This window comes from Somniosus microcephalus, chromosome 6 (genome assembly GCF_052327205.1).
Source record: "Somniosus microcephalus isolate GS21.2 chromosome 6, FLI_Smic_1.0, whole genome shotgun sequence".
NCBI lineage: Eukaryota > Metazoa > Chordata > Chondrichthyes > Squaliformes > Somniosidae > Somniosus > Somniosus microcephalus.
Genome location: NC_140992.1, coordinates 117199733 through 117212883, shown reverse-complemented (window position 1 = coordinate 117212883; position 13151 = coordinate 117199733). Strand labels below are relative to the sequence as shown.

Below are 13151 nucleotides of genomic sequence, written 5' to 3'. Positions count from 1 at the left end.
TTTACTTATTGGGTTTGTTTATGATTCCCGATGAACTTCCTGCTTGCTGCGAAGTTGCATTGTTGTAAATAACATAACCATAAACAGTGCCTGTTTCTTCAGCTGAAGATAATTGAGCCTGGTGTGTGGGAAGACAATGATCTGTGAGCTCTTCAGGAAGCTATTGAGTGTTTGAATTTCAGCCTTTGCTGAGGGTCCCACCTTTAACCTTGGAAGTATATTTACCACGTTGAGAAATCCATGAAAGGATAGGGTTCAAGTTATTTGGGCCTAAAGGATAAGGAAAAGGAAACACAGTCTGCTTTTTAATTATAAATGCCAAATTTTAATTGCTGCATCTCAAATTCTGGGCCATGTCTTAATGTGCCCTTGAGAAATCCAGGCAGTAACATTGAATTGTTTCAGTATAAAAGCGAGTGGGAAAATGTCATTCCTTAGTGCAATGAATTCTGGGATGGATAAGAACATAAGGAAACCTGGAATGATGGCATCACTGTGACTGGTTGCCAGAAAATGTTGGCTCGTACAAAAAAAACCCTCTAAATTTACACATCACGGCTACACAGGGCAGGTTATCCCCAGTGATGCCTACAATTCATACAGAAGTCAGGTTGTCTCCTCTATCTTCCTACCTCCCTCTCTTCCCCCCACTGGGTTTGTGAAAAGTTCAAGGTGACAGGGTAGGTTGAAGTGCCTGGAAAAATTTCAGTTCGTGATCAAGTTGAATTCATGAGAAGTTTTGATCTCATGAGTGCTATCTTCCATTGTTTGTGGAAGATTTACAATTTAGAAAATGGAAGCTGGGTGTTAGTCCCATTAGGATGTTGTTTCCTCTTGAAGCAGACTGAATCCACAGGATCCAGTATGGTTGCTTGTACTTAATGCTACTGAATATCTTTTTATCTTTATTTTTTTAATTACAGATGTTTTTATGTCCTCAAAGTTTGCTCGATTGCAAAGCGGCAGTGATCCCCCTCCCCCTCCATGCTAATTGTGACTTGTTGATGAATCTATCTTTTAGTCGTACATGTGTGGTTGTCTACGGTTGCTGTCACCTGGCTGGCTGTGGTTGGCTTTCGATGCTGATTTGTTTTGCTGCTCTGCTTCCTAGCACTGTGACGTGCTGTATTTGTTGGATGAAGATTACAGGTGGTTCTACTTTGGTCACTCAGGGACTTTAGCCTTTCTTCCTCTTCCCCCATACTTGAACACGGCCTCATCAACAGAAACCTTTTTGCCAGTAACCAGTCAGGCTGCCTTCTTAGCAAACACAATAGCCTTTGCATAAAATCTAGTAAGTGAGCATCAAGTAATTCATTTTTTTTAATCACGCCAAGAACCCACTGACTGAGTTGCTTTGTCAGTTCAATATTCAGGTTTGAGTCTGTGTTGAAAGATGTCTCTGCTTAACCAACAGTCGGGACAAATTCTTGATAGTCATGGGTTGCTACAGGTCGTCCAGTGATCATGAGCAGTCCGACTAGCTCTGCTTCCAAGAACTTCCCAATGGTTAAATTATTTCACAACATTTAGCCCTGCGAGGTGCTGTGTCCTCCTAAAGTTATTGAGGCCGCTGGATAATGGGTGGATTTCCTGAGCGATTATTGACTTGTGGTGCTTGGACATTTCTTCTGTTCTTTAAGCTCAGTGTGTGGCACCACTCAGCATGTCATCTGATGGCAGAGATGAGAGAAGAAACATGCCATGTTGCAGACATTGAAGCCTACTTCATGAGAGGCATGGCTGTCAGAGGTAGATGCAAAAATTCCAAAAGTACCAAATCTCAACGGTAATGGGAACAGTAATGACCTCAAAGAGACCAAACCTGAGGTCAACCATTGGCACCAAACCTACTGTTGGTTTGCCGTCATCTTGAGAAGGACACATCTGAGAAAAGAGACACATCTCTTGATTTGGTGTTGGTTAAAGAAACTGGAGACAGTTGTTTCAGGCCTCTGCATAGGTCAAGTGCAGTACCATGGAGTGGCAGAACACAGGTCCACACACCCATGGTTTTCACATAAAAATAGCTGCTCCACTTCCTGTTGATGATATTGAAGGGAAGTGCGTTGCAGAAGCTAGACTCACCCTCACAGCAAGGGAGGTTGGAAGGCCTAGCTCAGAGCTACCAGCCGAAGAATACCGTAGGAAGAGTTCTGCAAGTTTGTTCCCTGTTCCCCCTGCCAGGTGGGGAGAATAAATATAAAAATTTTGGCTCATTTTAAATTACTTTATTCCCCTGTAGTTTCTGATTCAATTTGGGGGTTATTTCAGTTCATGGGAGCTGGCTATTACACAGCCTCCTACCTTAGGAGGCCTGGCAAACCAGCCCAATGTCTTTTCTTCTCAGGGCTGTGATCTTCTTCAGACTTAGAGGTGGATTCTCCTCCATGATCCCGTCTGAAATCGGACAGGAGAATGAGGGGGAATTCCTGAAGTGAGGCCTGCTGCTGCCTCCTCTCACCCACTGCATGCAAATGGCAGCAGAAGGGCAGAGTCCAGATCTCTGGCAGATTCTGCTGCCGCCCACCCAGTTACTGCTGCTTCCTGGCACCAGCATGTGGAATGTGCCTTATAGTGACCTTCTCTCCTTCCAATTTTACCTCCATTTATGTCCGACCATCCATACGAATCTTCCCCAATCCTGACCCATTTCCCTGGGTCAGAGGTCATTATTGATGCATGCTGTGCTTCCTCTTGGCAATGGGAATCCCACCCTGTATCAGTCATGACCCATGACCCAGGGAATTGGGTCAGGTTTGGGGTAGATTTGGAGGGATGGGTCTTAATCCACTGTAATTTCACCTCAAGAGGAGAATCCAGCGCTTAATGTCAATGTCACTCCAGGATTGGCCAATACTGTGTGTTTACCTTCACCTCCTCTTTGAGAAAGAACCACAATGGGGGCAAACTGCGACCGTTACTAACAAACAAACTCACCTGTTGCCTTTGACTCTTTTCCGCACTCCTCTGATGGGAATTAAGCACTCTTAATTATGTGTAAGCTGTAGCTCAGTTGGTCGCACTCTCGCCACTGAGTCAGAAGATTGTATGTTCAAGCCACACTCCAGAGACATAAACTAGGCTGACACTCCAGTGCAGTACTGAGGGAGTGCTGCACTGTCAGAGATGCCGTCTTTCAATTGAGACATTAAACCGAGGCCCCGTCTACCCCCTCGGGGAATGTAAAAGATCCCATGGCACTATTTCAAAGAAGAGCAGGGGAGATCGCCCCGGTGTCCTGGCTAACATTTTCCCTCAACCAATATCACTAAAACAGATTATCTGGTCAGTATCTCATTGCCATTTGTGGGACATCCTACATCACAACAGTGACTACACTTCAAAAGTAATTAATTGGCTGTAAAGCGATTTGGGACGTCCTGAGATTGTGAAAAGCGCTATATAAATGCAAGTCCCTTTCTTTCTCTTGCACTGGCACAGCTGAGTTGCACCTTTTGGGCCACTTTCCAGTGTCTGTGGCCGTCACTTCCTGTGGGCCAGTTTCCTCGCTGAGATATGACACTGAAGGTGTGAAGTTCCTCTGAGCACTCTTATTTAGCACACTAGTTAGTGTGTTTGCAGCAACCTTCCAACCCATATCATCATCATTAAAATGGTGCACATTAACCAAAGCACTAAAAAGAGGACATAAGAGGAGTTTGAAGCCTGTTGTTTAGCTGAGAGCAGTGCCACTCTGCACAAATGGTTCTGATGGGTTTGAGTGTTACACAACACTGACACCCAGTACTGCACCTGCAGCTTCAGAAATTAATATTGTAGCTGCTACAATAGTCAACCAGCCTGTACATTTGATGGACCTCATCGAAAGATCGTCTATAATCAAATTGGATGATTTACTTTCAACCCTTGACTGGGAAGATGTGGCTCATCAGAACGTGGTTTATTGAAGAACGGTGTATGAAGAAAGTGCTAGGTACGAGTGATTGGTTGGTTGGGCTGGTATTAGGAGTCCTAATACTGCAGCTGGAGATGCTGTCATGAGACACGATCATACCAGTTACTATCTTTGAGTATCCAAAGGTGACACCCATGGTTGCGTGAAGTTTAGATGGAAGAAGCAGGACATCAGAATGCTGGTGTCCCTGTTAAATGGCAGATTTGTGCTGTTGGATGTAGAAAACATTACATTTAGCTTTGAACTGGATCCGGTCACAAAGTGAACCAGCTGATCAGTACATAACCACAATATTCTGTGCTGTGGGACTCAGAGGTGATGCAGTTGGACCACACTGTTCTGGTTCACTGCCCTCAGCCCTTCTACTACACACGTCCAAATTGGTATTACCTGAATTCTCATTTCTGCTTCGCCTCTACCCCCATTTCAATGTCCTTCAAGCTTGCCACCAGGCATCCTTCTCCAGCTGGCAAGCAGACATGATCATGCCGTGGCGACTTCCGAGCTTCCAGCACACGATGGGTTAGCAGGAGGCGTGATTTAAATGGAGGCAGGGTGAGCAATGGTCTCTCACAATTCTCCTCCATTCTGGACAGTGGGACAACCTGATTGAACACAATATTCAATTCACAATTTGGCCAAGAACTGGTAATACTGGCCCGTCTGAGATAAGTGGATTCAAACAGCAAGGTGTGCTGGGACCAGTATTGCCAGCCTCCTTGCTTTGCCAGCAACCTATTAGGTTGACACATGACAGCTAAGAATGAGAAAAGGCCATTTGGCCAATCAAGCTGGTTCCTTCTATGGACCAAGTAGTCGCTTCGTGTGGGGTAGAAGAAAACCCATAAAAGTAATAAGCAGCAAAGTGGAGTGACTGTGTTCAAATGAAACCAGCACCACATCAGTATCTGCTGAAAACAGTGGGAAAGATAAACATCAAATCCAAACCTTTGGTCATTCCTATTTACCAACATCCACTCCCTCTCACAATCCCAATGGAAGGGGCGCTGAATTCAAAAATTCTTGGCTTACCCCCCTTCAGTTGCAAGAAAATCAAACAAACTATCATTGCCATGTTTTCTACCAGACCCAGCTGTGAAGTCCCTGAGCCAGTGAGGAAGTGTAGAACCACCTATGGCGTGAAGTGGTGTTGGGCAGATTGGCTGATGTGTTTTGTGTTCTTCTTTCCAGAGCATTTGTTTATCTCAGTAACCTGCTATACCCAGTGCCACTGGTACACCGTGTGGCAATAGTCAGTGAGAAGGGAGAGGTCAAAGGATTTCTACGTGTGGCTGTTCAGGCCATTTCTGGTAAGTAAGAACATGTGGAAGAGCAAACTCCAGGGGAACTGGGTGGTACAGTGGGTCAGACACTGTCCTTTCACACTCTGGGACTGGGTGGTACAGTGGGTCAGACACTGTCCTTTCACACTCTGGGACTGGGTGGTACAGTGGGTCAGACACTGTCCTTTCACACTCTGGGACTGGGTGGCACAGAGGGTCAGACACTGTCCTTTCACACTCTGGGACTGGGTGGTACAGTGGGTCAGACACTGTCCTTTCACACTCTGGGACTGGGTGGTACAGTGGGTCAGACACTGTCCTTTCACACTCTGGGACTGTGTGGTACAGTGGGTTAGACACTGTCCTTTCACACTCTGGGAATGGGTCGTACAGTGGGTCAGACACTGTCCTTTCACACTCTGGGACTGTGTGGTACAGTGGGTTAGACACTGTCCTTTCACACTCTGCGATTGGGTGGTACAGTGGGTCAGACACTGTCCTTTCACACTCTGGGACTGGGTGGTACAGTCAGTCAGACACTGTCCTTTCACACTCTGGGACTGGGTGGTACAGTGGGTCAGACACTGTCCTTTCACACGCTGGGACTGTGTGGAACAGTGGGTCAGACACTGTCCTTTCACACTCTGGGACTGGGTCGTACAGTGGGTCAGACACTGTCCTTTCACACTCTGGGACTGGGTCGTACAGTGGGTCAGACACTGTCCTTTCACACGCTGGGACTGTGTGGAACAGTGGGCCAGACACTCCTTTCACACTCGCCGGTCGAGGAACTGACCAGATTGGATTGGCTACACCTTTTACACCCAGCCCAATTTTCCATTCCATTGTGGAATGAATAATCGGGGCGGGGTGAAAAGCGGGCAGTTCGTCCGATCCTATCAGTTTTGTGCTGAGCAGGTTAGGTAAAATTACCCCCTGTTATTAGTGCCTTCATATTCAAATTACCAACCTTTAATCTGCACTAAGCTAGGCCATGTTGGCACAGTTAGTCTTCCCATTGGATGGAAACTTGGAGCATGGCACTCTTAATCCCATCAGCTAAGAAGCAGAGGCTGTCATAGAAACATAGAAGATAGGAGCAGGAGTAGGCCATTCGGCCCTTCAAGCCTGCTCCGCCATTCAATGAGATCATGGCTGATCATCCAAATTCAGTAGCCTGTCCCTGCCTTCTCCCCATATCCCTTGATCCCTTTAGCCTTAAGAAATATATCCAACTTCTTCTTGAATATATTTAATGAACTGGCCTCCACCGCCCTCTGTGGCAGAGAATTCCACAGGTTCACCACTCTCTGGGTGAAGAAATTCCTCCTCATTTCAGTCCTAAATGGCTTATCCCTTATCCTTAGACTATGACCCCTGGTTCTGGACTCCCCGGCCATCAGAAACATCCTTCCTGCATCTAGTCTGTCCAGACCTGACAGAATTTTATAGGTTTCGATGAGATCCCCTTTCAATCTTCTAAACTCCAGTGAGTATAAGCCCAATTGACACAATCTCTCCTCATACGTCATTCCTGCCATCCCAGGTATCAGCCTGGTGAATCTTCGCTGCACTCCTTCCATGGCAATAATGTCCTTCCTCAGGTAAGTCATGAATCAAGCGCTGGTAGCAAAGTGGATTCAGGGAGGGTACAGCATTCATTACACACAGCTTCAATCCATTGAGTAATATTACTTTATTGTGTCTGTTTTTAGCCGATGAGGAAGCTCCAGATTATGGTTCTGGGGTTCGACAATCAGGAACAGCCAAGATCTCCTTTGATGACCAGCACTTTGAGAAGGTAAGCCGACTAGCAGGTTTCTCCTTCACGTGGTCACCTCCTGAACCCCACTACACATGGCTCACTGGAAAAAAGGACTAGACAGGAAGGAAGTGAAAAATAATTTATCAAAAGCATAAAACTTCATGCACACACTTCTAAATTCATGTCTCATATATTGAGGACATCTGGGCTGATATATCTTTAATTGGAAGTAAACTTGTAATTTTGATGCTAAAACCAACCCCTAATCCTGAGAATACCCACAGCCACCCCTAACACTGAGATTATCCACAGTCACCCCTAACACTGAGATTATCCACAGTCACCCCTAACACTGAGATTATCCACAGTCACCCCTAACACTGAGATTATCCACAGTCACCCCTAACACTGAGATTATCCACAGTCACCCCTAACACTGAGATTATCCACAGTCACCCCTAACACTGAGATTATCCACAGCCACCCCTAACACTGAGATTATCCACAGTCACCCCTAACACTGAGATTATCCACAGTCACCCCTAACACTGAGATTATCCACAGTCACGCCTAACACTGAGATTATCCACAGTCACCCCTAACACTGAGATTATCCACAGTCACGCCTAACACTGAGATTATCCACAGTCACCCCTAACACTGAGATTATCCACAGTCACCCCTAACACTGAGATTATCCACAGCCACCCCTAACACTGAGATTATCCACAGTCACCCCTAACACTGAGATTATCCACAGCCACCCCTAACACTGAGATTATCCACAGTCACGCCTAACACTGAGATTATCCACAGTCACCCCTAACACTGAGATTATCCACAGTCACCCCTAACACTGAGATTATCCACAGTCACCCCTAACACTGAGATTATCCACAGCCACCCCTAACACTGAGATTATCCACAGCCACCCCTAACACTGAGATTATCCACAGTCACCCCTAACACTGAGATTATCCACAGTCACCCCTAACACTGAGATTATCCACAGTCACGCCTAACACTGAGATTATCCACAGTCACCCCTAACACTGAGATTATCCACAGTCACACCTAACACTGAGATTATCCACAGTCACCCCAGCCCATCAGAATACCCACAGTCACCCCAAACACTGAGAATACCCGCAGTCACCCCGAACACTGAGGTTATCCACAGTCACCCCTAACAGTGAGATTATCCACAGTCACCCCTAACACTGAGATTATCCACTGTCACCCCTAACACTGAGATTATCCACAGTCACCCCTAACACTGAGATTATCCACAGTCACCCCTAACCCTGAGATTATCCACAGTCACCCCTAACTCTGAGATTATCCACAGCCACCCCTAACACTGAGATTATCCACAGTCACCCCGAACACTGAGATTATCCACAGTCACCCGTAACACTGAGATTATCCACTGCCACCCCAACACTGAGATTATCCACAGTCACGCCTAACACTGAGTTTATCCACAGTCACCCCTAACACTGAGATTATCCACAGCCACCCCTAACACTAAGATTATCCACAGTCACCCCAGCCCATGAGAATAGCCACCGTCACCCCTAACACTGAGATTATCCACAGTCACCCCTAACACTGAGATTACCCACAGTCACCCCTAACACTGAGAATACCCACAGTCACCCCTAACACTGAGGTTATCCACAGTCACCCCTAACAGTGAGATTATCCACTGTCACCCCTAACACTGAGATTATCCACAGTCACCCCTAACCCTGAGATTATCCACAGTCACGCCTAACACTGAGATTATTCAGTCACCCCTAACACTGAGATTATCCACAGTAACCCCTAACCATGAGATTATCCAGTCACCCCTAACACTGAGATTATCCACAGTCACCCCTAACACTGAGATTATCCACAGTCACCCCTAACACTGAGATTATCCACAGTCACCCCTAACACTGAGATTATCCACAGTCACCCCTAACACTGAGATTATTCACAGTAACCCCTAACCCTGAGATTATCCAGTCACCCCTAACACTGAGATTATCCACAGTCACCCCTAACACTGAGATTATCCAGTCACCCCTAACACTGAGATTATCCACAGTCACCCCTAACACTGAGATTATCCACAGTCACCCCTAACACTGAGATTATCCACAGTCACCCCAGACCATGAGAATACCCACAGTCACCCCTAACACTGAGAATACCCACAGTCACCCCTAACACTGAGATTATCCACAGTCACCCCTAACACTGAGATTATCCACAGTCACCCCTAACACTGAGATTATCCACAGTCACCCCTAGCACTGAGATTTATCCACAGTCACCCCTAACACTGAGATTATCCACAGTCACCCCTAAAACTGAGATTATCCACAGTCACCCCAACACTGAGATTATCCACAGTCACCCCTAACACTGAGATTATCCACAGTCGCCCCTAACACTGAGATTATACACAGTCACCCCTAACACTGAGATTATCCACAGCCACCCCGAACACTGAGATTATCTACAGTCACGCCTAACACTGAGATTATCCTCAGTCACCCCTAACACTGAGATTATCCACAGTCACCCCTGACACTGAGATTATGCACAGTCACCCCTAACACTGAGATTATCCACAGCCACCCCTAACACTGAGATTATCCACAGTCACGCCTAACACTGAGATTATCCACAGTCACCCCTAACACTGAGATTATCCACAGCCACTCCTAACACTGAGATTATCCACAGTCACCCCAGCCCATGAGAATACCCACAGTCACCCCTAACACTGAGATTATCCACAGTCACCCCTAACACTGAGATTATCCACAGTCACCCCTAACACTGAGATTATCCACAGTCACCCCTAACACTGAGGTTATCCACAGTCACCCCTAACACTGAGATTATCCACAGTCACCCCTAACACTGAGATTATCCACAGTATCCCCTAACCCTGAGATTATCCAGTCACCCCTAACACTGAGATTATCCACAGTCACCCCAGCCCATAAGAATACGCACAGTCACCCCTAACACTGAGAATACCCACAGTCACCCCTAACACTGAGATTATCCACAGTCACCCCTAACACTGAGATTATCCAGTCACCCCTAACAGTGAGATTATCCACAGTCACCCCTAACACTGAGATTATCCACAGTCACCCCTAACACTGAGATTATCCACAGTCACCCCTAACACTGAGATTATCCGCAGCCACCCCTAACACTGAGATTATCCACAGTCACGCCTAACACTGAGATTATCCACAGTCACCCCTAACACTGAGATTATCCACAGCCACCGCTAACACTGAGATTATCCACTGTCACCCCTAACACTGAGATTATCCTCAGTCACCCCTAACACTGAGATTATCCACAGTCACCCCAGCCCATGAGAATACCCACAGTCACCCCTAACACTGAGATTATCCACAGTCACCCCTAACACTGAGATTATCCTCAGTCACCCCTAACACTGAGATTATCCACAGTCACCCCTAACACTGAGGTTATCCACAGTCACCCCTAACACTGAGATTATCCACAGTCACCCCTAACACTGAGATTATCCACAGTATCCCCTAACCCTGAGATTATCCAGTCACCCCTAACACTGAGAATACCCACAGTCACCCCTAACACTGAGGATATCCACAGTAACCCCTAACAGTGAGATTATCCACTGTCACCCCTAACACTGAGATTATCCACAGTCACCCCTAACACTGAGATTATCCACAGTCGCCCCAACACTGAGATTATCCACAGTCACCCCAACACTGACATTATCCACAGTCACCCCTAACATTGAGATTATCCACAGTCACCCCTAACACTGAGATTATCCACAGTCACCCCAGCCCATAAGAATACGCACAGTCACCCCTAACACTGAGAATACCCACAGTCACCCCTAACACTGAGATTATCCACAGTCACCCCTAACACTGAGATTATCCACAGTCACCCCTAACACTGAGATTATCCACAGTCACCCCTAACAGTGAGATTATCCACTGTCACCCCTAACACTGAGATTATCCACAGTCACCCCTAACCCTGAGATTATCCACAGTCACCCCTAACACTGAGATTATCCACAGTCACCCCTAACACTGAGATTATCCACAGTCACCCCGAACACTGAGATTATCCACAGTCACCCCTAACACTGAGATTATCCACAGTCACCCCTAACCCTGAGATTATCCACAGTCACCCCTAACACTGAGATTATCCACAGTCACCCCTAACACTGAGATTATCCACAGTCACCCCAGCCTATGAGAATACCCACAGTCACCCCTAACACTGAGAATACCCACAGTCACCCCTAACACTGAGGATATCCACAGTAACCCCTAACAGTGAGATTATCCACTGTCACCCCTAACACTGAGATTATCCACAGTCACCCCTAACACTGAGATTATCCACAGTCACCCCTAACACTGAGATTATCCACAGTCACCCCTAACACTGAGATTATCCACAGTAACCCCTAACCCTGAGATTATCCAGTCACCCCTAACACTGAGATTATCCACAGTCACCCCTAACACTGAGATTATCCACAGTCACGCCTAACACTGAGATTATCCACAGTCACCCCTAACACTGAGATTATCCACAGTCACCCCTAACACTGAGATTATCCACAGTCACCCCTAACACTGAGATTATCCACAGTCACCCCTAACACTGAGATTATCCACAGTCACCCCTAACACTGAGATTATCCACAGTCACCCCTAACACTGAGATTATCCACAGCCACCCCTAACACTGAGATTATCCACAGTCACCCCTAACACTGAGATTATCCACAGTCACCCCTAACACTGAGATTATCCACAGTCACGCCTAACACTGAGATTATCCACAGTCACCCCTAACACTGAGATTATCCACAGTCACGCCTAACACTGAGATTATCCACAGTCACCCCTAACACTGAGATTATCCACAGTCACCCCTAACACTGAGATTATCCACAGCCACCCCTAACACTGAGATTATCCACAGTCACCCCTAACACTGAGATTATCCACAGCCACCCCTAACACTGAGATTATCCACAGTCACGCCTAACACTGAGATTATCCACAGTCACCCCTAACACTGAGATTATCCACAGTCACCCCTAACACTGAGATTATCCACAGTCACCCCTAACACTGAGATTATCCACAGCCACCCCTAACACTGAGATTATCCACAGCCACCCCTAACACTGAGATTATCCACAGTCACCCCTAACACTGAGATTATCCACAGTCACCCCTAACACTGAGATTATCCACAGTCACGCCTAACACTGAGATTATCCACAGTCACCCCTAACACTGAGATTATCCACAGTCACACCTAACACTGAGATTATCCACAGTCACCCCAGCCCATCAGAATACCCACAGTCACCCCAAACACTGAGAATACCCGCAGTCACCCCGAACACTGAGGTTATCCACAGTCACCCCTAACAGTGAGATTATCCACAGTCACCCCTAACACTGAGATTATCCACTGTCACCCCTAACACTGAGATTATCCACAGTCACCCCTAACACTGAGATTATCCACAGTCACCCCTAACCCTGAGATTATCCACAGTCACCCCTAACTCTGAGATTATCCACAGCCACCCCTAACACTGAGATTATCCACAGTCACCCCGAACACTGAGATTATCCACAGTCACCCGTAACACTGAGATTATCCACTGCCACCCCAACACTGAGATTATCCACAGTCACGCCTAACACTGAGTTTATCCACAGTCACCCCTAACACTGAGATTATCCACAGCCACCCCTAACACTAAGATTATCCACAGTCACCCCAGCCCATGAGAATAGCCACCGTCACCCCTAACACTGAGATTATCCACAGTCACCCCTAACACTGAGATTACCCACAGTCACCCCTAACACTGAGAATACCCACAGTCACCCCTAACACTGAGGTTATCCACAGTCACCCCTAACAGTGAGATTATCCACTGTCACCCCTAACACTGAGATTATCCACAGTCACCCCTAACCCTGAGATTATCCACAGTCACGCCTAACACTGAGATTATTCAGTCACCCCTAACACTGAGATTATCCACAGTAACCCCTAACCATGAGATTATCCAGTCACCCCTAACACTGAGATTATCCACAGTCACCCCTAACACTGA

The 13151-nt window shown here is 46.7% G+C and overlaps 1 protein-coding gene across 10 annotated transcripts in view; it reads left to right on the top strand.

The window, feature by feature from the left end:
• Positions 1–13151, top strand: part of kif1aa (kinesin family member 1Aa) — a 599030-nt gene that overhangs the window by 440243 nt on the left and 145636 nt on the right. For all 10 annotated transcript variants that reach the window (XM_085990737.1, XM_085990745.1, XM_085990743.1 and 7 more), the window contains 2 exons: positions 5111–5229; positions 6918–7003. In XM_085990737.1, coding sequence (XP_085846863.1) covers positions 5111–5229; positions 6918–7003 — 205 coding nt within the window. The remainder of the gene's footprint in view (positions 1–5110; positions 5230–6917; positions 7004–13151) is intronic.